This window comes from Antechinus flavipes, chromosome 1, assembly GCF_016432865.1.
Source record: "Antechinus flavipes isolate AdamAnt ecotype Samford, QLD, Australia chromosome 1, AdamAnt_v2, whole genome shotgun sequence".
Lineage (NCBI taxonomy): Eukaryota > Metazoa > Chordata > Mammalia > Dasyuromorphia > Dasyuridae > Antechinus > Antechinus flavipes.
The window spans coordinates 454,919,377-454,946,249 of record NC_067398.1 but is presented as its reverse complement, the minus strand read 5'-3'; the positions used below and the strand labels follow the sequence as shown (position 1 = coordinate 454,946,249).

At 34.6% G+C, this 26,873-nt stretch overlaps 1 protein-coding gene across 1 annotated transcript in view; it reads right to left on the bottom strand.

Moving 5' to 3' along the window:
* Nucleotides 1–7,960: 7,960 nt before the first annotated feature.
* Nucleotides 7,961–26,873, bottom strand: part of CPA6 (carboxypeptidase A6) — a 112,581-nt gene continuing 93,668 nt past the window's right edge. Inside the window, exons 7-9 of the mRNA XM_051973619.1 lie at nt 22,592–22,794; nt 16,466–16,550; nt 7,961–13,658 (exon numbers count right to left, since the gene is read on the bottom strand). Of these exons, the coding sequence (XP_051829579.1) occupies nt 13,471–13,658; nt 16,466–16,550; nt 22,592–22,794 (476 nt within the window). The 3' untranslated portion in view covers nt 7,961–13,470. The remainder of the gene's footprint in view (nt 13,659–16,465; nt 16,551–22,591; nt 22,795–26,873) is intronic.

Genomic DNA, 26,873 nt, shown 5'->3' with positions numbered 1-26,873 from the left:
GAAACTCCCTCCAATCAAATACTTATAAACTGATGTAGCATCCCCTTTGTGATACTCCCAGTAGTAGTACATCCTCAGAGGATGGCTGCTACCTCAGCTTCTCGGGACAAACCCATAGCTTTCATTTCTAATACTAGGAGACACAGAGTCCCTGTCAGTGTGCTTTCCATGAACAATAACCCAATGGTCACAATTAGTTCCGAACAAAGGCATTTACTAAGATGGCACAGTAAAAATAGCACCTTCAAAATATCTGCCTCCTCTACCTTAATCTAGCATGATGTGACCCGCGGGACACAAAATTTCCCACAAATACACATAATATTAAGGGGAAAATAATAGACAATGAGTTCAATGGAACTGAGGCACACGTGGGGGCAACAAATGTATCAAGGCAACACAACTCCAGAACTACAGGACCTGGAAATCCTTTCTCTTTTCTTATAATCTTCTCCATAGCCAAACTCTTGATTTTCAGACCTAGTTTTCTTTTCAGCCTATTACTGGCTCTCTTACTGACTCATCTAGTAGTTGAATAGTTCCATTTAAAAGTGACCATATCTGGAGGCTTGGGGTTTGCAGAAAAAAATCCTTTCTTTTCTGCCAAAAGAGAGTCCCTCTAAGGGGCTGTGTTCCTTTTCTACTTCTGTCTCTCAGCTTTGATGCACTCAAGCAACCAAATTTATCTAGGACTTAGTTATTTAAAGCCCTGCATAGGCATGTCTAATTTTTGCTCATCTAATAAGGTTGCTCCCTTAATTCTCTTAATTTACGGCAAGGTGAATACCCTTGTAAAGGGATTATCAAGTGTGGCTACATTTTTCAGTTAATTTAACACCATGTTAACACCTTCTTATTATATAATGAGCTTTCTGAGCTGGAGTGCTCATCAAAGACCAACTTCTCTACCATATAAATATGGTATCTAAAGTTGGGGAAGCAATAATCCTGTTGTTATCCTAACCTAGTCAAAATATATTGGAATATTATTTTCATTTATGGTTGTCACATTTAAGGAGGGACATTAACAAGTTAGGTTATGACCAGAATAAAGTATCAGTGGGTCTCTGCTCTCTGTGAGGATAGTGCTTGACTTGTGTCAGTGACTAAGAATGATAAGTAAGCCCCAAGGGAGAGAATAAGTCTGGGCAAGGAGTAAGAGAAGGGGGATGGTTCAAACCATAATCCAGAAGAATAATCAAAATGCCTTTTAAGATCAAATCAAAACTTTATCAACATAAATCCAAAGGTCTAGACAGAGGTAATGAAAAGTAGGTCAAAGAAATATTTCAAAATTGGGAGCAATTTTAGCATAAAAATAGATAAGCTTTATTAAGCATTTACCAATATATTTTGGAGGGAGCAATGGAGGGAGCTATCATTCAATGATTGTTTCAGCACAAGCCTAAAGCTAATGTAGCATAATTCTGCTTTTATTAATTAAGGCCCCTTCTCATTTCATCAGTACCTTGCTTCTCTAACTATAAAGGGGAAGAAAGATGAAGGATCTGAAAATTCAAAATCAAATTTAATAAATATCTTCTAAGTATGAGGTTGTTTACTTGGCACTGGGAAGCAAAAACTGAAAAGTGACATCTCTCACCTTAAGCAATTTATAGTTCCCCCTTGGGAGAAAGAGGAGCAGAGCAACAGATAAAATACAATATGGATATAAATGAATTATATGAGAATTGGTTGAAAGAAATGGGGATGTCAAGCCTAAAGAAGATAATACTTAGGAGCAATATTATAATTCTCTTCAAATATCTGAAGTCTTGTCATGTTGAAATGGGATTATTATTTTGTGTTGCTTTCCTAAAGATAGAATGATGGATGGAAGTTACAGAGAAATAAACTAGAGGTGTCAACTCAAATAGACATGGTAACCCCTAAACACTGTCATTGACATATCAGCATAGAAAACTACAAATGAACATTATCTGTTATATTTTGTTTTTTATTTGTTTTATTAAGCATTCACCAATTACATTTTAATCTGATTTTTACTGCACTAGAGAGTTGTGTAATTACATCTTGCCCATAGTGGCAAGTTTGATATCTCTGTTGTAGACCACTACTCAATGTAAGGAAGAATTTTCTAAATAACAAATCATTTAACAATGGATTGTGATGTCAAGAAGAATCCCAACACTGGAGACCTTCCAGCCAAGCATAAATATGGCATGATACCATGGAAAAAGTTCCAAGTCTGGAATCAGGGAACTTGTTCAAATCCCAACTCTCCCACTTACTAGCTATGTACCTTTGGACAAGTCTCAATTGGCCTATGTATTTCTGAATAGGAAAGAGACTCAGCATACAGCAAACAGTATATTTGTTGACTTGACTGGATTAGATAGGTTTGCTTTCAACTTTAACCCTATAATCCTATGATTCTTGGACTAGAAGATTAGATTGTATCCAAGATAATTAACTAGGCTCATGGAACAGGGCCATGGACAGATTTTTTTTGGCCGGGTATGGGCATTTTGTATGAATTTGAATGAGAAAATTATAAATTTACTTCCACTAAGTTTAGCATTTTCTTTAATTATGGTGCATTTTACTGTACCAGATTGTCAATGGTCCATGACACAAAAAAAGATTAAGACTTTGTGAGTTAAATCATAGCCAAAATGGATTTGAAGATTCTATGATGGCAGAATGCAGGGTCTTCTACTGGGCTAGAAACTTTTTGATTTGTTAACCTAAAAGGACTACATAAATCTGAACTATTACTAATGTGAAACCTTTCCTTCTTTGTCTTTTTACCTTTAGGTTTTTCTTTTCCATTCAGACAGACTTGCATTTCTAATTTTTTTTTTTTCTGAATCAAACTCCTTCAGTCTGTGAGAAGTCTTTTCCACTGCATCTTGTGCATCATGTTGTGGCCTGCAGTGATGGACAATGTAGTGCAAAGAATGCTGGATATGGATAAGAGAACCTGGGCAAGTCAGTTAATCTCTTTGAGCCTCATCTGTAAAACAAAGGGTTGGAACAGATGATCTCTACATTCCCTTCTTCTAATCTATGAACTATCAAAGGGAAAAGAAAAGATTTTCAAATCAATACCCATCACTGATCTTTCTGAGTATTATCATGATCGGTACTTCAAAGGACTTCTTGAAGGTCATGGAAACTTGTTAGAAAAGACTGTGAAGGTGCCATGTTCAACCCAGGAGTTTGTTCTGTCTAGTTGATAGCATCATAGATTTAAGACTGCAAGTATCTGACAGGTCATGTAATATAATCCCTTCATTTTGTAGATGAGTGGGTGATTTGTAGAGTCATAGAGGTGACCTCTATAGCAAAATATGATTTGAATCTAGGTCTTTTGACATCCAGTGCTCTTTCAATAATATACTGCTACTATCTACATGAGAGTCACAGTTGTCTCCAACTCACTTTTCCAAGTTTCCTCTTCCATGTTACTTCCCTTCCTGAGGACTATAGTTCAGCCAAATCCAGTTCTCTTCTCCATATGTGACATTCCATCTCCTATCTCTGTATCTCTGCAAAGGATGGCTTCCTTTTTTGGAATAAAGTTCTTCCTCACCTTTCAGCTTCTTAGAATTCATAGCTTTCTTTAAATCTCAATTTAAATATCACCTCATACATGAGACCTTTCCTGATTCCCCCACCATTTATTATTATTTTTCATATATTTATATTTACACTTGTCTCATCCAATAAAATATAATCTCCTTGAGGATGAGAACTATTTTATTTTTGTTTTGATATCGCTAATATCACACCTTGTGTCTATCACATAGATGGTACTTAAATTCTTGGTAATTGACTCTCATGTTACAAAGATGAGAAAGTAAATATATGAGTCAGTAAATTTAAATTTTCTCTTTGTCTTTTTTTGGTGGGGGGGGGGGAGGTGGGGCAGGGGAAAGTGACAGCAATAATATCGTCCATGACTTTCCCTCCATCGTTTATATGCTTTTCAACATTCTTTTATATGTTGTCTTCCCCCTTAGAATGTAAGCTTTTTGAAACAAGGGGCTATCTGACCTTTTGCTTGTATGTGTATCTACAGCACTTAACACCATGCTCAATAAATGCTTGCTGTTTGACTCTCAGTATCTTTCCCTCTTTCAATTATCCTGAAAATTGGTGCTTCAATGCTTTTGAAATTTTGCTACCAGCAGTACATCATTTTGTGTCCAGAAACTCTTTCTGCCTTCCTATTATATCGTGTCATTTTTACTTCCTAATATTAATATAATATTTTTGTACAAGTGCTAGACTTGAAATTAGAAGATTCAATAAATGCTGTTTCAGGGATTATTTCATTCATTCATCAGATTTGGCTCAATTTTTATGGTAAAGTAGCAGACAAGGTTATTGTTATTATTATTATTATTTTAATAAAGAAGGGATTGTAGTGGTAATAGAGGGATTGAGGAATAGATGATTATGACCAGTCATTGAAGGGAGCATAATAGAAAGTCAATTGAGGAAGAATGAAAGAATTGTCATGGTGTAATGAAGACCTATCTGAATTTAGATGATGTGAATTTGTGGTCCATCATGGTTGCACCTGAGTATAGACAGAGAGGGCAGATGGAGAGACAAATCAAAGGTTGAAGATTGTCGAAGTGTGAAAGGCAGTGGTGTAAGAGCTTGAAGAATTCAAGGATAGAGAAAATATCTAAAGTGCTCAACTACAAAGTTCAGATTCTGGAGAGAGCAAATGAATTGGGAAACAGGAGACTGAAAAAACTTGAAGAAGTTTCATTTCAACTCAACAAACATTTATTGAGTGATTACCCATTACTTACTGAATGGTAAGTGGGATATAAAGGCAAAAATAAAAGCAGTCACTGCTCTCAAGGAGCTTACATTCTACTAAGGGAAAATAACACGTATGCAGAAAAGTGAATATTGTGTGTGTATGTGTATATGTATATATACATACACATGCATACATATCTGCATATATAGTATATTTAAACATACACACATATATATGTGTATGGAGAGACCGAAAGAAAGGGAGGGGGAAAGAAAGAGAGAGAAAGAGAGAGAGAGGAAGAGAGGGAAGGAGAGAGAAAAAGAGAAAGACAGAGAAAGGGAGGGAGGGAGAGAGGGAGAGAGAGAGAGAGAAGGAGAAAGGGAGGAAGGAGAAAGAGAGAAGAAAATAAATTGAATTTTGAACATGTTGATTTTGATATGCACAGGGGATATCCCGGTGTATATGTCCAGTAAGTCTTTTATAATGTGGGACTGAAGCTTAGGATATAGACTAAGTCTAGATATATCATCTTGAACATCATTAGCAGAGAAGTGATAATTGATCACTTGGATCACTTGTATGGGAAATGATGAGCTTGTCTAGATAGAAAGTATATATAGAAAATATAAAGAAAGAAGAAAATGGAAACTAAGACAGAATCCTGTTATACCTCCAAATGTATGAAGATTCAGCAACAATTAGCTACCAGACAGGTAGGAAGAAAGTTGGGAAAGAGCAAGGTCATGGAAATTCAAAAAAGTTTAGGAGTGAATTAAAGATTGGATAAAAGGAGAAGGGATTAGAATTGAAGAAGAGAAGTTCATATAGGAAGAATGGTTATGGAACATGATGAGATAAAAGATTTTCCCATCGTTTCCTCTTGTATGATTTAACTGCAATGGTATTTCAACTCAGCTGATAGGATCATAGATTTAGAAGTGAAAGGGACCTTGAAGATCACCTAATGCAACTTTTATTTTACATGTAAAGAAACTGAAGCTCAGAGAGATAAAATTACTTGCCCAAGGCCACCAGTCTGTAGTAGAGTTTGAGAGCTGAGGAGGTTAATGAATTGAAAATCCAGGATCTTCAAGGAATGGGAAATAAATATGTATATTATACTTTTCAGTATAAAAACTGGGGTTGAAAGAGATGAAGACTGAGAAACAAGTACCGGATAAGAATTCTGAGTTCTCTGAGACCCCAAATCCTTCTTTCCCTGGAAAATCCTCTCCATTTTGGTGAGTTCCTTCCTGGGTCTATATTTTGGGTTTGAGTCCAGTCCAGCTTTTGATTCTCTGGCCATGCTATCTTCCTTCCCCTTTTATTCCTTTTAATATGTTGTCTTTCCCCATTAGAATGTAGGGCAGGAGTAACTTTTCTCCTCCTCCTCCTCCTTCTTCTCTTTTTTTTCTTTTTGTATTTGAATTTCCAGAAATTAGCACAATGCCTGGCATAAATTGAGGACTTAATAAATGCTTATCACCTAACCACATGATGTTTGGAAAAAAAGCTTTATATTTTGAGGAGTTAAACAAATATGGAAATATGATGAATTAATATTATATCACAGTTATTTATAATAAGGCTTTGACCAGTAGTTAAATACTTTCACCATCTATGTTTTTAATGTCTTTAATCACTTGGTGTGATAAATTATTCTGAGCAAAATATGCAAAATTCTGTAAGATCAATGTTTGGAAAATATTGATTGTGATTCAATATGTCTTCTATCTGAAAACATCTTAGTAAAGGTAATAAATAAAAAAGGAAAATGCTTAAAGTAATTGCTAAGGTAAGATATATGTATAGAAAGTTTGTATCTGTGAGTATAAAAAGAACATTAATCTGATTTCATCTCCTTAGTGAAGAATTTATTTTTTAATATAAATTTTTTTTATATTCTATTCAACACTTCAATTATTATTAAATATAATTAGGAAGCTTTTAAAAAGATCTAAGACTACTTCTATAGGCTACCATTTTTTCTTCAGCATATTTGCTTCTCTTTCTCTCTCTGAATATTAGTGTGTGTTTGTGAGACAAGCATAACAATGTTCACTCCAAAGATCTACTCTTTTATGAGATTCTTTTGACTGTGATAAAACCAATTAAATTGCACCTTTATATTTGATGCTCTATCAAATGAAGACACTATGCAATATTTCAGAGAACTATCACTTGATCCATACATCAGACATCGTCTGGAACATAATTTCCGTAGTTCTCAACTTTGAGCCTACCATAAATATCAGATATTCTTTCAGAGAATCTTGAGCACATCTTTAGATCTTTGAATAAAAATCCTTCTAGGTTAGAGGAAGGCAATATTTTCGCGTAAAAATATTAGCCTAAGTTGAAATTCAGTAGCTGCTTCAAAACATAGATGACTCTTTATCATTTAGGCTGAACAGATAAATGGCATTAGGATACTTTTCCAGCTTTGCAGAGTAGTTTGATATCCTTTTTGGTTTCTAGTTGTATCTTCTGGGGGAAGCTTTGTTAATCATTGAGGACTAGAAATGCTTTCCTCTAGAGAGACTATGTTGGTTTCATGTTAGCAAAATTTCCAAGGTGGGTCACAAAAGCTCAGAATATATTAAGACTGACAGGTAAATGTATGAGTTAGGCAGGAAAGAGACACTGATGTGGTAAAAGAGCCTGAGAAATAAATATCATACTGTTGGGTGTAGAACTGGGAAGGTGCAATATCATAGAAAACAAGGAGGAAAATGGCTTTCGTTAGGTGTTCCCATTATGGGGCAAGGGTGGATGCCAGTAGAAACAGGAAGAAAATATAATGGCCATCAAAGCCCTGGCTGCAGTTTTGTGGGCACAGACCATTGGAGAGATGGTGGGGATCTATAGGTGCGAGTCTGGTATAACATTTGTAGCTTATGCTTCATACATGGTGGATGACAGCAGATGGATTTGTTAGATGCTTATAAGTATGAAGCCACAGTTAGAAAATCTAGGAGACAATACGATTTTATTCTTATACATATTATTCCTGGTTCTTACTGCAATGGGTTTTGTGCAATGCATTTGGCAAAGTTTATCATATAGGGTTCTGATTGTTCTTATGAAAATATTCTGTCATATGCAATTATTGTGTAGTTATTGACACAATTTATGATATACTATAATTAACATAATACAGAATCTAATTTAATCAATTAGACTTGATTTATTATAATTTAACTATAAATCCCAAGATGTAACATACAAAAAAATATACCCAAGATAAGTGTAGCGGTAGCAAAAATGTATACATTTTTTAGTGTGATTTGTATTATAATGTTTTATTTTATAAGTTAAACTATAAAGACAAGAAAAGACAATTCTATTTCCAACCAAATGATTATTTTACTTGTATACACTAGAGACTGTTATTTTCATAAAAGGATATCAGCAATCAAAATAATGATGAAAAAAATTAACACCTCAATTGTTACTCTCAATAACACCAAAACAGGAGCAACTCATCACTTTTTAGATGTGTCAACTCATTTCAGGACAGCTGATCTTGATCTGTATTTGTTCAACAAAGTATTAGGATAAGAACAGCCAGAATCTACTAATATGCTGCTTATTGTCAAATAAAAATAACTTTTTTGGAGTGCATTTAGAGTATATATTTGTGATTTTATAGTAATGGAAACTTCTTTTCATGACTAATTCAGATCTTACTCTATCTGTAATTTTTGGCTTGGAGATTTTCCTTAGCTCCAGAGAGGTTGATTTACTTGCCCATATTCATATGGTCAATGTAGATTCTTTCTACAATTTAACTCTTTGTTGGACCATATTGCCTCTTTTATAGTAGACATGATACATAAAAGTGAGGCCAATATTAGTTAGAATCAGAACTCTATACAATGTACTAGGCATAGTATATAATATACATTTTTCCACTATAAGAAGTGGAAAACTTTCCTTTTTTTTTTTTTTTTTTTTTTTACATTGACCAGGTAAGATTTTTACAATGCTTCATAAGGTCTGACAAGTTCTATCACCTGAAAAGGCAAACTGAGAATATTTTTTGATACATTTTACAAGAACTGGGGATTTAGTGATGATTTTTTTTTGGCTCTGGCAATACATGAAACAAAGAAAAATGAAGATTTGGACAATTCTTTTTCTTCTGAGAGGATGGTGGTATAGTGGTACAGAAGGGGGCAGATGGTGCTAAAAATTCTCTGTTTTTAGATAATAAGTAAAGTTTAATTTGATAATCAGTAATCTACATGTGAAATTATTGACCGATGAAGCGTCATATTGCCAAGGGAACTAAATCATTTTAATCTTAACGCTCTTGTTATAAAGGAAATCAGTAAAAAAGAAACAAGTCCCTTATAGCTACAAGTAAGGATGGGGTCATAGCTACTTTTTGAAGAGGCAAAGAAAGGAATTAGTGGAGTTTTCTCATAAATCTAAGAGCAACTAGAAACATTATTTCAAAGGATATTTGGTTCCCACATTACCAAACTAATGATAAATATTTGCAAAATAACCACTATGAAAATAATTGCAGTCTGTGTACCAGTATCACTTCTAAATGGTGAAATGGTATAGAAATTTGTATAATGGCATTTTTAAGATAATTTAAATGGGTATATACTTTGATACTTAGTGACTTCAGTGGAAAGGTGGGAAAAGATTAGAACATAGAGAAACAGATGAGAAAGCATAGTTCAAATAGGACTAAGAAACAAAAGTCTTGAGATTACAGATTGCACAAAAGTCTCATGCCTCTCTATTATGACCACTTTTAATTTAAAAAAAAATTAATTTTTTTTTTTTCTGAGACAATTAGATTTAAGTGACTTTCTCAGGATCACATAGTTGGGAAGTGTTAAGTGTCTCAGGTCCTCCTGACTTCAGGGCTGGTGCTCTGTCCACTGTACCACCTAGCTGCCCCCACTTTTTTTTTTTCTTTAAAGAAAAGAACTGGATATGGTGAATACCGAATAATAACATCAATAATGAGATTGATTTGAATGGACAAGAAAAGGCTAATTATTGATTTCTGAAGCAATTTCCTGTTCCTCTCCTGGCTCTGCTTCTGATTTCCTGGACTATGCAAATCCTTCTTTATTTGCTATTTCACCCTGGAGCTTCTTCCTTCAATGCCCGAAGGTCCTTGGAGCATCATTTTCTTGGTACAATCTTCTTCCAACGAGATTGTCCCTACTTGTCCCTGGGATCTTCTCACATTGGAGTATCCCACTGCCATCTCAACCTCCTTTCTTCTTTTGATGAGTTCTTTCTAGTTCCATTTTTAGAGGGGCCCAGACCAGCTAACCTTATTTTTTTTTTTTTCAGACTCTGCTTCTTACTTTAAAAATTTTGGCCCCATGATTCTTTGCAAATATCCCCTTCCCTTTTTAGTTTGCTTTTGTGTGTTGTATTCCCATTAGAATATAAACTCCTTGAAGACAAGGACTATCTTTCTCTGTATTTATATCCCCAGCACATAGCACAGTGCCTAGCACTAGTAAGTATTTAAATGTTCTTTGCTTTTCATTGTACAGTCAGACCATTGGAGCTAAGATCATTAAAAAAACAAAGACAAAACAAAACAAGAAAAAGAGGAGGAAAAAGAAGAAATAATATTGAGAAAAAAGTATGGCATACAATTGAAGCAGTTTCATCTTGAACTATTTAAGCAAGAAATTAAAAATCAAAAGTGGGAAATGGACAATAGAAACCACATTGACACTGTGACAAATATTTTCATCCATAAGATTAGCTAATGTCATTCATTTCAACAAGAAGAACAAAAGAACTCAGAAAATGCTTTTATCAGGAAACATTTTAGTTGCCAAAAAAAAGTGATAGTTGTCAAAACTGCTTGTAGGATTCCTGAAGAAGAATGATGGATGATTGTGAGAAGTATTTCCTCATAAGCACAGAGGAGCTTAGAGGAAGGCAAAAACAGTTTTTAACAAATATAGACAAAATGTCCAACTAAGTAAAATCATTTCAAGAGCATTTAAGGAGGAAAATTGAAGAATAATTAAAAATAGAATAAAAATGGAAAATATTGTTAAAAAAATAATTATATTATTAAGAAATGTGGAACCAGGGCAGCTAGGTAGTGCAATATATAGAGCACTAGCCCTGAAGTCAGGAAGACCTGAGTTCAAATTTGGTCTAAGATACTTTACACTTCCTTCTGTGTGACCCTGGGTGAGTAACTTAATCCCAATTGCCTCAGTAAAAAACAAACAAACAAACAAACAAACAAAAAATGGAGCCATCACATTTGCAACTTAAGATCATACTCTTGGATATGATTATAGAGAGGAGAGAGAAATCACATCAATAAAAATAAAGACAGAAAAAGCAACTCTATTGGATCAAGAATGTATATGTGTATGTGTATTGCGTGTGTGTATATATAAATATATATGTGTGTGAATACACAGTGTATATAAATATATATAGATATATATGCTTCTGATGGAAAATATGGAAAATAGAGTTACTTGGAAGACTGTGACTCCTTTAGAAAGGAAAGCTTTAGAAGGAGTTTAATGCTTTATCTTCCACATCTCCACTCAGAGGGGAAAGGCAGGCAACTCAGGGTGAATTGAGAAGGTACTAAATATCAAAATCCAGTCAAGCAACATGGTGATAAAATTTCAGATGATCAGCTTATCCTGAGGTAGGGCATGATATTCCCTGGAGTGAAGCTAAGCATAATTGCTGATGGAAAATGGAATGGTAGATAGAGTGCTAGGCTTGGAGTGAGAATGATTTAGGCTCACATTCTCCCTGTGGCACAAACTGTATGACGATGGACAAACTGCCAAACTCTCAGCCATGGGCAGCTCAGTAAGGCTATAAGTTATGGACAGATTATTATCTCTGTCCATGGAAGTTCCTGCACTGATGAAATCATAGGGTTTTTTTTTCGAATAAAAACCTTTATTCCTTTAGAAAGGTGTCACAATGTTCCTCCAGAGTCAAATTCAAAAGTAAGTTGCATTCAAGAAAGGTAAGTTCTATTTTGCTCAGAAGGAAAGATTTCCAGAAATAAAACATTGCACAAACTTGATTTAATGGAATACCATTGCAATATCCAATGAATAGAAATTTGGTGCCACATATATTTATTGTTGTTGTTTAGTCATTTTTCAGTTATTTCTGACTCTTTGTGATCCTACTTGGGGTTTTCTTGGCAAACACTGAAGTAGTTTGTCACTTCCTTCTCCAGTTCATTTTATAGATGAGGAAACTGAGGCAAACAGGGTTAAGTGAGTTGTACAGACACTAGATAATGATTAAGGACAGATTTGAACTCAAGAAATAAAGCTTCTTGACTCCAGGCATCCACTATATCAATATGTAGGCAGTCTACTGTAGACTATGAAGTTAATTCTCTAATCATACTTGTGGTCCTCATTATTTTACTTATCCTTTGTGTCTTTGTATTTAAGATTATTTTCTGTGTCTCCACAGACACATGACATGATAGTTCCTTCATTTTGCTTTTTGGATATCTTATGTATAGAACCTGATGTGCAAAAAACTAGAGCAACATAAATATTGGATGATTAATGAAAGAATAAACATTTTTAAAGCAGTTGCTGAGTTGTTGACATTGTGTTAAGCACTAGGGATACAAAATACAAAAGCAAAACAGATCCCCCCCCTCCCCATCCTCAAGAAATCTACATTCTAATTAGGGGAGGCAATACTGTGCTGTGGAATATTGACTAGGAAAGGGTGTTTTGAAAGTTATAGTAATGGTGTATAGAGCAATAGGGCAATCAGTTAACAATAGTGGAATGGCTAAATAAATTATGGTATATTAATAAAAGAAATATTCTAATTAAGACCAATAATGATAAGAAATATAAAGAAATTTGGAAAGAGCTTTATGAAGTTGCATAAAGCAAAAAAAACAGAGTCAAGAGAATAGTGTATATTCTTGGCTGTATGTATGAGATAAAAATGAATAAAAAGGAATAAAAAAGGAATAATCATAGGGAAGAAGAGGGAGTGACTTTTTGCATTGAAATGAATTGATATAGGTATCAATAATTGCTAAACAGATTTAGGTGCATGGACATTCAATGTTAAATGTTTAGTAAAACTTTTAATTTAAAAATAAAAATGAATTATAGTTGGTCTTAGTCCTTTTCAGGTCAATTGTTTACCTGTAACCTGGCTGTTTCCCAAGCCTGGGGAAGCTGAGTTATATTTTTAAAAAAAACAGTAGTAAATCATTAAAAACATAGATGAACAAGTAGCATTGGTCTCAAATGGGAATACAAGATTTATTAAAGATTAATCATTGTTAAATATGTTACGAGCTGCCTTGAAACTAAGAGTAGATAAGATGAGCTTTCTTTTTTTCTCTCCTTTATAAAATCTGGCCTCAGAGATAATGTTTTCTTTTAAAGTAAACTGGATGACAATGTGGCTCCTAATTGAGCCTCTGATATCAGGGTCAAATTTTCAGCTTATTTCCCATTTCAGGGGAGCTGAGGAACTTGATAAACTCCTTTTAAAGTCAATGAACAGAGATATATTTTCATGGAAATTCACGTTAAACAGGCTATGTGTCTCTTTTAAAACAAGCAAACAAATAAACAACAAAACCACCAGTCAATCCCAAACAGTTCTGAAAAAGCAAAGCAAGGCCCTTGCTCAGAATAGTCCTGACAAGGGTGATGTGTTCGCTGTTGCTGAGATCTGGCCCTTAGTGACATCTCTCAATGACACTTCTTTAGCAGATGCATTGTGATATTCTTCACTGCCAGCATTGTCTCTGTACATGTTGGCTTGATTAGAGACTCTGGGAGCAAAAATCCAAAATGCCCAGTGTCACGCAGTTCGAATGCAAATGCATAGGGTATTCCATTTTTGTAAGCCCAATCCATTGAGCTGCCAGAGCTCACATCTAGAAGAAAAAAAATGATTAGTATGGTTCACGTTCTTCTTATGGAAAAACCTGGAAAAATTTTCAAAATGATGTATATTCCTGTTTTTTAAGCAAGTAATGAATCCTGACAATCTCGTTTTCATGAGAAAAATCAAGTTCCTTGTTCTCAAGAGGGAGTAGTCAGCTAATTTTTAGACTGAAACCTATATAACTCTTACTTGAAGTAACACTTCTATTCATATTTAAAATAAAAAAAACCCAAACAAAGATTTTATTGACGCCTTTTAAAAAAGCACCAGTGAATGGAATGCTGGATTTAGAGTTAAGAAGACTGGGTTGATGTTCAGAGCCCACTTCAGAGACACTAGCTGTGTGACACTGGCCAAGTCACTTAAATTCTCTTGGCTTAGTTCCTTACATATAAAATGAGGAATTTGGGCTAGCTGTTAGATAATCTCCAATATCCCTTCCAACTCTAAATCTATAATCTATGTCCTTAGTCCCAACCCCTGATCGCCAATCTTTCCTTGGAACAAAAAAATATAGTGAAACAAGAAACAACAGAAAAAATGAAAAACCCAAACTTTTTTGGGTCTGATATCATTTACCTCATTTTGGACATATAGATTACCACGTCTCTGCTAAATGGCACTTCCCATGTATTTTTATACTGTGTAAAAAATAAAATTTTGTATTTTTATACAAAATCATCCAACTTTTTAGGGGGCATCCAGTTTCAAAATAGGAGTGAAGCAGATGATTAAATGACTGCTGCTTTTCAGCAATCCTATTTTAGCTAATGGTGAGGCTAGGCTGCCAAATTCTGTAGATCAGAGGCTTACTGGGGCTACAGAAAGTAGCCAGAGAACTGAAGTTACATCCTTGGGCTGCCCTGACAATAGATTTCCCTTTTTCACCTCAAGAGGCAGTGAGATACAGTGGGAAGGGCATGAGGGCCAGAAGACCAAAGGCTGCATCACTTTCCCACTTGTGTGACCTCATACAAGATACTTTGGCCCTCTGGTCAAATAATGGGTAAGGATCTGATAACTTCAGAAGTCCCTGTTTGTACTAAATCTGTGATCCTACGAGCCCCATGAATGCTATATGAATATTAGCTATTATTAAATATTAATTGGGAATATAATTTCTCTCTGTCTCTCTCTCTTTATTTCCCTCTCTCTCTTTCTTTCTCTCCCTCCCTCCCTCCCCTTTTAGGCAATCAGGGTTAAGTGACTTGCCCAGAGTCACACATCTAGTAAGTGTTCTAAACTAGATTTGAACTTAGATCTTCCTGATTCCATCTACTGCACAACCCACCTGCATCAGGTAGATAGATATTCTTTATATAAAATTTTCCTTTTAAAGATTTGTAGTGATAGAAAGCTAAAGTGGGAGTAGGGAATATATCTTTAGGATGACCACTATTCAAACATTTATCCTGGCTGAGAAAAACTGCTTTCTAAATAATTGGCTGTCAATATAAGGCCAAACACATTTGGTTCTAATATAAAACGACAAATCTTTAGGATCATGTGCTCTTCAGGGTAAAGAAAATGGGAAGTGAAACTTAGTACAGGAAGAATATGCTGAAGAGATCTAATTACCTGACTTGTTAATACTCATTCCCTTTTCCTCAGATTACCACATATAGATTTATCTGCATAAATGCCTTATCTCCTTACGGTATAAGCTTCTGGAAGTTGGAAACCATTCTATTTTTTCCTCTGTTTTGTTTTTATCTTTATATTCCTGTACCCTTGAATGTTTCATGTGCTTAGTAAGTGCTTATCTGATTGGATCAGACTCAAGGGAAGTCAATTATATTTTTTGTTGTTCAGTCATTTTCAGGCATGTCCAACTCTTCATGATCCCATTTGGGATTTTCTTGGCAAAACCACTAGAGTAATTTCCCATTTCCTTCTCTAGCTCTTTTTACAGATGAAGAAACTGAGGCAAACACTATTAACGGATTTACCCAGGATCCTCCAGCTACTGTCTTAGGTCAGATTTGAATTCACGTCTCCTGACTCTAGACCTAGCACTTTGTCCACTGTATCAACTTGCTGCCCTCAATCATATTATTCAAAGTCAATTAGTATGGACCATCCCCTCCCATCTCTCTTACATACAGAGATATATGGATATATATGCATGTATTTACACACCTGTGATGCTTTCCAAGAGAGATTTCTGAATTGGATTTTTGATGCATTTTAGAGTCATGAAAGACAAGTATTTTGAGGCTGATTAGGGATCACCTAGTCCAAGAAGAATAGGCTGAGGCTTAAAGGGATTAAGTGACTTGCTCAATGTCAAATAGATGATTAAAGTAAGACTATAAATCCAGTATTGTTATCTTCCCATTATACCACATCCAACCTTTTCTTATTTTAAGAAAATTCACCACATAGAATAAAATTTCTTTTGCTGCAGCAGCTATTGGGATATAGAATTTCATAAGAATGAAGGGAAAATAAAAGGGATATTTTCTTAAATGCTGGGATATTTACTCAGTGAGCTTCTTCTTGCAGATTTTAGGGCTGTTCAGAACTTTATAAGCTCAGTTGAATGCTTTCTGTAGTTATAAGATTTTTGTTCACTTTCCATTCATTACTGCATAGAATATACTCTGCTTTGAAGCTCTTTAAACTGTTAAGGGAAATTTTTGTCAGAATATTACAAAACTCATCAGATATAGACCTTTTTCTCCCTCCTTAGCTAATTTAGCAGCTTCAAAACCCACTTAAAGGGGCATGTAATTCTTTTCTAAGAACAAGTCAGTTAAAAGAACCAGTCCCAGGATATTCTCACATGATACTTACACAATGTGCTTGATGCAGGTCCATGTCTATAGCGAACCCCATATGCTGAATGAAGAGCAATAACAGCATTATAAGCTGCAGATTCCTATGTATGGAAGAACATTAGAATTTCACATTACTAACCTCATTAATCTTTAGATATACTGACACACTTTTGATTCATACTTCGTTACTAATACAGACTATAGTATGGTGATATCAAAGTTTGAAATACTATAAAAGCAGCAAGTTTTGCCAACAAATATATTTTAAAATTCCTTATTATTTGAATTGTCACAGTTAAGCATGCAAAAAATCCTTGTTGCATAGGAGTTAAATTCCTAGACTTCAGTTAGAAAAGTATTTTTGAGTGACCTAGTAAATCTAGGTCATACATACATGAATATAGAACTGATTTCTTTTTATTAAGGGAGAAAAAAAATAAAGACTTCCTCTAAAGACCCATGCTAAATCAGCAAGAGAATCAGGGTAGGAAAAATATCTCTATAAATTACAAATGGATTGACAAGACCCTCTAGGAATAAGGGGCAGATCTTTCCTTCCTTCTTTCCTTCCTTCCTTCCTTCCTTCTTTCCTTATTTTCTTCCTTCCTTCCTAACTTCCTTCCTTCCTTCCTTCCTTCCTTCCTTCCTTCCTTCCTTCCTTCCTTCCTTCCTTCCTTCCTTCCTTCCTTCCTTCCTTATTTTCTTCCTTCCTTCCTTCCTTCCTTCTTTTCTTCCTTCCTTCTTTCTTTCCTTCCTTTTAGACCTATGAAAATGACATCATTGATGTAGGGAACTCTTGGTATTGGAACTCCCCATACAGAGATGGGCAATTCCTCTGTAATTTCTCATTTAGAAAGAGCTTCCTGAAGCTCTGAGAAATTAAGTGATTTCTCTATAGTCATACAGCCAAAATGTATCAGAAGTAGAACCTGAACCTTAAAATTCTAAGATTTTCCAAATATATCCCACCATGTCCCAGGGAGTCCACAGTCCATCTGGACTCTCAAACTTAAAGCAGAACTATACCTTCAAGCATATCTAAGGAAGGATGAAACATTTAAATGACAAACAAGACTGTGTTTTAGCGAGTGACAAGTAATGATCTGCTGCTACAGATGATGAAATCAAAGTGTGTGTGTTTGTGTGTGTGAGCTCATTTCAGAATTCCCTCCTCCAACCCCCACCAAATGTGCTTGGGGTAATCTTCCACTTCTCTGCCAACAGTCTTATGTGAATTACAAGTTATGTGTTTTTCTGCAAATTCACTATCCATACTAGTGGTAGTATCAAAAATAAATCACAGAAATGCTAAAAGCTTGAAAAAAAACTAGCAAAGTTACTAAAAGATTCTAATTGTTTGTAATTCATCATTTAAAGTATTGTAAAACAGATGGTTTCAACACAGAGTTTAATGGAAGTGTTATATGTCAAGTTGGAGGAAAAGAGGTATATTGATACCAGTGCACAACCCTCTAGTTTCAAATCACCACTGAATAATTTAATACTTAAATCGAAGAGTCATTGGCAACATGGTATTATTGTTTCTAATACTAAAGTGTTTCTGTCTTCAGTTTAAGTAGATTAATAATTGCCCACCAGGAGCAATGCATTGTTGTGAGTATTGTAATTTGAAATAAGACATAGTATACTTGTCATTAAAGAACATGCAATGTAGTAGGAGAAATAAAATAAATATGCAAGTTAAGTATAATGTGTCTTTAATATGATATGCAAAGAGTTCAAACAGTAGTGTGAGAGATCAGAGATAAGAGAGATCATTCATATCAGAGGAATCAGGCAAGATTTTATTAAAGATGGGCTATATGAGCTATATTTTGAAGGGAAGGAAAGGATTTTAATATGTGGAAAATTGTGTGTGTGTATGTGTGTGTGTGTGTGTGTGTGTGTGTGTGTGTGTGTGTATGTGTGTGATATCACTGGAAAACAATGTGTTCACAGAACAAGAGGAGGGAAAAGGACTGAAAAGAATGGGGAGCCATAAATAAACTAACATTTATTGAGCAATTATTATGTGCCAGGCATTGTGTAAAATGCTAGGAATAACAAAAAAGTCAGTAATAGCATTTGTTCTTAAGGAACTTACATTTTTTAGAGATATAAATAATTAGGCACATACAAGATATATAGAGCATGTGGAAGATAATCTTAAAGGGAAAGGCAATTGTACCTGGGGAGAATGGGAAAATCTGCTAAAGATGAGATTTGAGCTGTCTGGAAAGAAGGCAATGTAATTAAGAGTTGGAGATGAGAAGAGAGAGCGCATTCCAAGCATGGAGGACATCCAATGGAAATGCATAGAGTTGGGAGATAGAATATTGTGTTCAAAGAATGGCAAATAGGTCTCTGGAAATGGATTTTAGAAGTATGAAAGAAACAGTCTGGTTTAATTAGAACATTGAGTACTCAGAGAGAAGATAGTGTCATAAAGGAAGGGGAGGGAAACAAGCATTTATTAAGTTCCTATTTTGTGCCAAGTACTGTGCTTAGTGTTTTGCAAATATTTTTCCACTTGATCAGCATGGAAAGGTAGGTTAGAATAAATTAAATTGGAGTGTAGTTGTCTGGGATGAGAAATTTGTATTATATTAGATAAGGTATGAGGAAAGGCACCAGAGATTTCTGAGTAGATAAGATTGTGTGGCCAGATCTGTACATGTTAAAAAGATTACTTTGGCTATAATATGAAGGATGGAGAGAGAGTGGAAAGAGCATTGAATTTAGTGGATTGAAGCTGCATTCAAATTCTGGCTCTGCTATTTACCACCTATATGATCATTTCTGGTAATTTATCTCTTGGGTCTCAGTTTCCAAATTTGTTAAATGATGGGTTTTGACTACATGATCCTTTCAAGTTCTAAGTTTTATGAGTCTATGACTATAGGATAGACCAGGAAGTAAGGAAAATAGTTGAGGATATTCATTAGCCCAAGAATAGTTAACAAGGACCTGAATGTTAGTTGTGCAGGTAATAGAAAGAAAAGAATGTAAAAAAAGAAATTGCAGAGCTAAGGTTGATTGGATTGTATTCTTGTTTTTCTCTCTCCCCTCTCCATCCACACTTTATAAACTTCCTAAACTGATATTCCTAAAACACAGATCTGATAATGTCACTTTCTTACACAATTATCTCCAGAGAATTATTTCCTCTAGGAAAATAATTCAAAGTTTGGCATTTTTACATTTAAATATCTCCACAATATAACTTCCTTCTTCCTTTCTTTTTCCCTCCTTTTAAAAATAAAGTTTACAATGACCAACAACTACAGAAGTTTCCATAGACAAAGGAGAACAAATAACATGATTGTCTGTGAAACTAGGAACCTCTGTCAGGTACAGTTTGTTTTAAAAGTATATATTAAATTTAACAAGGTAGCAAAAATATTTGTGTCCCTTTCTGACCAATAAAACAATATGTTTTATGGATGCTCTTTTCTATTTTCTTTTTCGATCTCTATTACTTTCCATTAACTCCCTCCTTCCTGTCCCCAAGCTTCCATCTACCTATCCAGTCATGTATATTCTGTTCTCAATATAATTTTCTAGCTTTTTTCTTTAAGATTTTATATATTTCCTGCCTAGACTGTGTCTCCTTTTTACTTCTGCCTTAAACAACTTCTCACTTATTTCAAAGGACAACTTGGCTTCTCCTTCCTACTTGAGGCCTTTCCTGAACTCCTCACCTGTCTATATGCCTTCCCTCTTCAAAATATTTTGCATTATTTTTGCTTATTTTGGATTTTTCTATGTACATGCTATATCCTTCTAGGAGAACTCAAGTTCCTCAAAGGCAGAACTCTTAGAGTCCTTGTTGCCAAAAATAGTGCCTGGCACATGGTGGGTGCCTAATGAATGTGTCAAATAAAATTGAAAGGGAAAGCCCAAGGATAACTCCAGGAACTTGAGCCTTACTCATTGAGAGAATAGTGGTGACATTAAGCCAGAAAAGGAAATTGGAAGAGAGGAAGATTTTTTTTTTTGTGTGTGTGTGAGAAAAATAAATACAATTTTGACTTGAATTTGATGCGACACAAAAGCATGATTAATGAATATAGATATATAAATCTCTGGGCCACCTTTCAGCAGTTAGCCAGTTACAATAGTTACAAACATTGGGGCTTATTATATTCTTCAGGATCTGCCCACACCCCTTAAACTACCATTACCAACAAAAGGAATGAAGATCCATTTATGACTTTAGTGGCTAATTCCAGAAACATAGAAGTTAAATGATTTGTGCAGCACCACACCAGGATTGTGTCAAATATGGGGTTTACACCCAGTCATGCTTCCTTTATAGTTTGGAATTAAGGATCTAAATATAGTTTTCTGAAGATAGCTATGAATAAATTAAATCCCTACACAATTAAAAATCATTAACCCGAATCTATCTTGTCTTGATTAACACCAGAGACTACTATCTCCAAGGTGGATGAGTAGTGGAAAATTGCTTAATAAGACACTGAAGGATGAATGAAGGAAACAAAGGCATGGCATAGTGTGTGAACAATATTAGAAGTAGGAGAAAATGAAATTGTAGGATCAGAGCTCTAGCTAGAACTGAAAGGGACCTTAGTTATCATCTAGTCTAGGTATTTTTTTAGCTTATTCCTGCTTTGGACCCATTAGGCAGTCTGATGAAGCCAATGGATCCCTTTTCAGAATACTGTTTTTAAATGCAGAAAACAAAATACATAGGATTAGAAAGGGAAACTAAAGATTTTTGAAAGTCAAAATATAATTCCCTTTTTCACCCCCTCCCAATCTATCTATGAATATCTAGAGTAGGAGTTAGTCTTCAGACTCCATGTTAAGAACACTTAATCTAGTCTAAGCCATTCATTTTATAAAAATGACTCAAGAGAAACTGAAAACAAAGGTGGTTAAATGACTTGCCCAAGATCAAACAAGTATTCTTTTAATTTTTTATTTATTTAATTTTATTTTTTAAGTATTCTTTTTAGAGATGTGATTTTTTCAGGCTTTTTTAAAAAAACTACTTAACTAGTTTTGCCCAGTTTTACCTAGTTTCCATTTGATTGTTAACTCCAGAGCCAGTGTTCTTTTCACTGCAGCAAAATGAAAATAAACACAATAGTGTAGACTTTTGGAGATAAGAACCTAGACTCTTCAGAAGGAGATTTGAAGGATATATATAGAGAGAGTTTACTTTCCATGGGGACAAATGATGATATCCAAAAGGACAAAATCCCTTCTAATAACCATTATAGAGCCATTGGAATGAGGAACCCTGAATCTTGGCCAAGGTTAAATATAATAGAACAAAATGTCTAAGGGATTAATATTTTATAAAGATAAAAGCCCACTTGACCATTTGCTAATAGTTAATAGGCAAATGTTAATAGTTAAAGTACAAAGGCTATTTTTATTTGGGGACTTTTCTAATTAAGACAACACAGTGAAGTTGTACTAAAACAACATCCTTGGGATCCATAGCTTAGAGGTAAGATTGCTTGATAGGAAATTCCTTTTGATACTTGAGTGACTAAGTCCCTTTCACTGGGGCACAAAAGAGACATGACAAGGACATTCAGAAAGAAGATTATGGGGAAGGTTGCAAGTGAGTCTGTCTTCCTAGTATTAAAAATGTGCATATAAAATGGACCTATTTTATACTGAATTTGTCTCCATTGCTAGCAACAGTAGAGGATCTTATACCATAAGCATATATTTTAAAAGTTCTAATTTTAAAAATTCAAATTGCTTCTATGTATAGGAGTTTCATTTTTATATGGGCAAGTTTTTGGATAGATATATCCAGGGATTTGGTAGCATTTACTGAGTAATTAAATCTTATTAATTATAATTTACTTTTAATTAATTACAATTGCATTATAATGCAGTTACAATTATTTACCCAATAAAATTAATTACCCTCCTGGATTTGTGACAGAGGTTACAAAACTAATCAAATCCAGGCTGACCTTTTTCTCAAACTTGTGATAAGAATGCAAATAGGTTCGCAAAGCATATGATTATGGCTAAAATCTATATTAAAATCAGAAAAAGAGCTACAAAGGCCACGTTACCCATTGCAGAATGAACACACACAAAACCAGACACACACACACATATATATATTCACACGAAGTTAGGTACTTACAACACAGCTGAAATTGGGAATTTTTGCATATTTATAAGAGTAGGGGTAGAGCAACATCTGTGCATAAGCATGGAAGGAGAGGTAGGCTCTGATGTGCTTCCTGCGTTTTCGGAGAAAGTGAGCTACAGCCTTCACCTCTGGCTCAGATTCAGGAAAAGGCCCACAGTATGTATCGTCACAAGGGTGAAAGGAAGCCCCTTCATCTACAAGTTGGGGGAAAAAACACACACACATAACAAAGGGGCAGGGCACAGAGAAACAAAACTTATCATTGCCATGGCACTATTTTTTTGTTTTCAGAAACAGTTATCACAAAGCAATTCATCCATGTTTTCAACTCTCAGAAAATAAACAAAGGACAGAATTTAATTCCTCATGTGTAATTCAGTGGCAATCCTAATAGTGACTAGCTACTAGTAGATTTCCTCATTGATTCAATATGAAGTAGCCATTCTATTAACTTCTTGGTCTTTTATTAGGGAATGGTTTTTTTTTGGGGGGTGACAAAGGAGAAAATAAATTTATCTGATGAGGTGTCTTGTAAGTTCCCAAATAAACCTGCAATACTTGGGTTGAGCTAATTCTACAAAGCAATCATACTAATTCCCATGGTGAGAGGTCACATCCTGTTACAGAATTTCAGAGACTAGACATCATAGCATAATTGGTTCAGAGCTTAAAAAAACTAAGAGAATCTCCAGTAATGGGGAAATAACTTCCTCACAAAGCAGATTGTTCCATTTTTGTACTTCTCATTGTTTGAAAGATCTTTCTATTGAGTCAATATGAATCTCTATATTTTCTACAAATTGATCCTACTTCCTGACCCCCTATGAAGGCAAAGATTTGACAGTTTGGGAATAGGAACATAGGAAGTGAATGGTAAGGGTACCTCAAGATTAGAAAGTAATAGGAAAATCAGGGGACAAAAAATTCAAGGATAGAGGACAGTACATTGTTGAACTGATAAACTATAATGGAGAGAAATCAGGGTGAGGGCAAAAAGCAGATTAAGAGGAGAGAAGTGGTACTGTAACAGTAATAAATTGTACCCAGAGTGTAGGATATTTGGGAATTATAGTGAGGTCCAGCATGTTCTTCTTTCTGGACTGAAAGTGGAGATGAAGGTCAGATAGACTGAAGAGACATCTCATGTTGACTTATTGTTGATTCTCAGATGTGGCTGGTCCTCAAGCCATGGCATATAAGGATCAATACTGTTATAGAACTGTTTCTTCAGAGTGGTCTTGTGTTTCAAGTTGGACTGTGATGAAGCTATTCCCTTTAGTGTTATATAAATAAAATGCTTTGGGAGGCTTTGGAGTTCTCTGATAAATTTTAAAGACAATATATTTGTTTTGGCAATATTTCAATTTTTCTACAATCAGTAACAATCACATTCCTCTTTCTTCCATAAATCAAATCCTCATTTTGCATAACAAAAAAAATTATTAGGAGTTTAACTAGAGAATGAACTGGGATAGACCTTAGGAATCATCCTATGGGGAGTGTGCTGAGCTTCCTAGGCAACTTCTGGGGGACACATGTGACTCCATGATGAGGGATTTCGGTGCTTTGGAATAGCAAAACCACCTGTTTTTATCTCTGTCTTGTCATAGTATCTAGTGGTATTTGTATTTAGAGGATCGCCCACTCCCCACTAGTAGAATTGAACAGGGAAGACAACTTCCATTTTCATTCTCTTTCTTCTTGTCTTTATAACATGTTTGGAATATAACTCCTTCTCCCTGAATTTTTCACGAGGTGTTGAAGAGGAATGTCTTTCACTAAACTATAGAAATGATCAACTACTGACATATGACAACCAGCCCACTGCCTTTTTTTTTTTTTTTTAACAGTAAATGCTGCAGAAAGAGGGCATGTGAGGATTGGATGGAGGATCCAGTGGAGGTTAAAGTCAGTCTAGTAGAAATTAACATTTGGGGATAGGGAACAGCATCAGTATAAATATATTTTTCAAGATGGTATGCTTTTTGAGAGATAGTGTTAAAGGATTGTGGGTACAATTCTCATCAACAAAAAACTCCCCATCTATTCCTAGCAGCTTCTCCCCACTTCTCTGATCTTGATAACTTCAGCCCTTCCTAGGATTGGATCTCTTCTAAAGTGGGACAGTGGTGTGGAGAACTTAGGTTGAGAGAAAAGAGTCACAGAGGTTTATCATTTTATGATGATGGAAAGAAAATCTTCTGATGGCATAGGTAACTTAGAGGAAACTGTTACAAAAAACAGAATATACTCAGATTAAAACAAGAAATGGGTTATCTAAATAATATGTTATCAGAAAAACATGGCAATGACCTTCAGGGAAGGTGTTCCCTACTGACTTTGGAGCCTTTGTTTATACCAGAATATAACTCTGCCTCTCCAAGGACATAAATGAGGCCTAATAATAAGTGACTATAACAAATTACTTTTAAAATATGCATTTTGTTTTCAAATAATACTCACTATCCATGAAAGTACGTTTGCAGTCTGCATTCTTTAAGTATTATAACTTTGATATTTTGTCCAAACTTGGGGTTGTAACTTGAAAATATCTTACCAAATGGGAAAAGTTTTAAAAGAATACACAATACTTAAATTTGGACTTGAACTAGCAATATGAGTATTGAAGAGGAAATAGTTTAAAAGGTATTTTAGAGAAAGTCCATTGGACTCAGCATTAATTAGATTTAGAAAGGAGAGGTCAAAGATAATTTTGAGGTTTCAGTGTGAGTCACTGGGATAATGGTGGTAAGATTGTCAATAGAAATAAAGAAGTTGAGAGGATATACAATAGTTTAAACATTTGTGTATTCAAGAATTTAAGAGCAACTGCTTACCCTAAGGGAAATCACACATTAGATGAGTAAAAGTAAAATAAAAAAATAAAAAACAAAAACTCTTTGACAAGTTTTTAAAATGACATAAAAGGGATATTAGAGCCAAATTCCAGAATTCCAGATAAAGGAGAGAATATTACAAGCAGCCAGAAAGAAGCAATTCAATTACTGTGGAACTACACTCAGGATAGTAGGAGCTTGAACAGCTTCAACATTAAAGAATAAGAGGACTTGGGATATGATATTCCAGAGGGCAGAAGAGCTAGAATTATAACTAAGAATCATCTACCCAGAAGAACTGAATATAATCCTTCAGGGGGAAAATAGACATTTAATGAAATGAAAGATTTCTAAGTATTCTTAATGAAAAGACTAAAGCCGAATAAAAAATTTGACTTTCAAATACAAGACTCAAGAAAAGCATAAAAATATAATTAAAAAAGGTAAATTATAATTTCAGTTTTCTCTGATAAAGGCCTTATTTCTTAAATATATAGACAATTGAGTCAAATTTATAAAAATAATATCCATTCCTCAATTAATATATGATAAAACAATAAAAACAATTTTTAAATGAAATAACCATTGCTGCCTATAGTCATATTTTTGAAAAAATGTTCTAAATATTGGTAGGAGAAATGCATATTAAAACAATCCTGAGGTACTATCATCTATCTATTAGATTGGCTAACAGGGAAAAAAAAGGAAGATGACAAATGTTGGAGGATTGTGGAAAAAAAGGAGACATTCAGCCATTCTGTAGAACAATTTAGAACTATGCTCAAAGGTTTCAAAACCATGCCATACCTCTTGATCTAGCAATATCATTTTTAGGTCTGTATCCCCAAAGAGATGAAAAACCAAAAGGAAAAAGAACCTATATAAAAAAATATTTATAGCATTTTTTCCCTGAGGTCAAGGAATTGGAAATTGAGGGGATACCCATTAATTGGGGATTGGCTAAATAAATTGTTGCATGTAATTATGATGGGATACTATTGTGCTATGGGAAATGATGAGCAGGATGCTCTCAGAAAAAGGGAAGACTTCCATGAGTACAGCATACAAAGTAACTGCAGTATTGTTAAATGATCAACAAGAAATGACATAACTATTTTCAACAGTATAATGATCTAAGTTAACTTAGAAGGACTTATAATGAAAACTCCTATCCATATCCAGAAAAAGAACTAAGTGTGTCTGAATGCAGACTGAAGCAAACTTTTTTAAACTTTATTTTTCTTGAAGCTTTTTAAAATCTGTGTTTTCTTTCACAACATAAATTATAAAAATGTTTTGTATGACTATACATACATAACCTATGTTGAATTGCCTACATTCTCAATGAAGGAAAGGGTAGGGGAGAGGGAAAGGAAAGAATCTGGAACTCAAGCTTCTAAAAGCATATATTAAAATTTTTTGTATATAACTGAGGA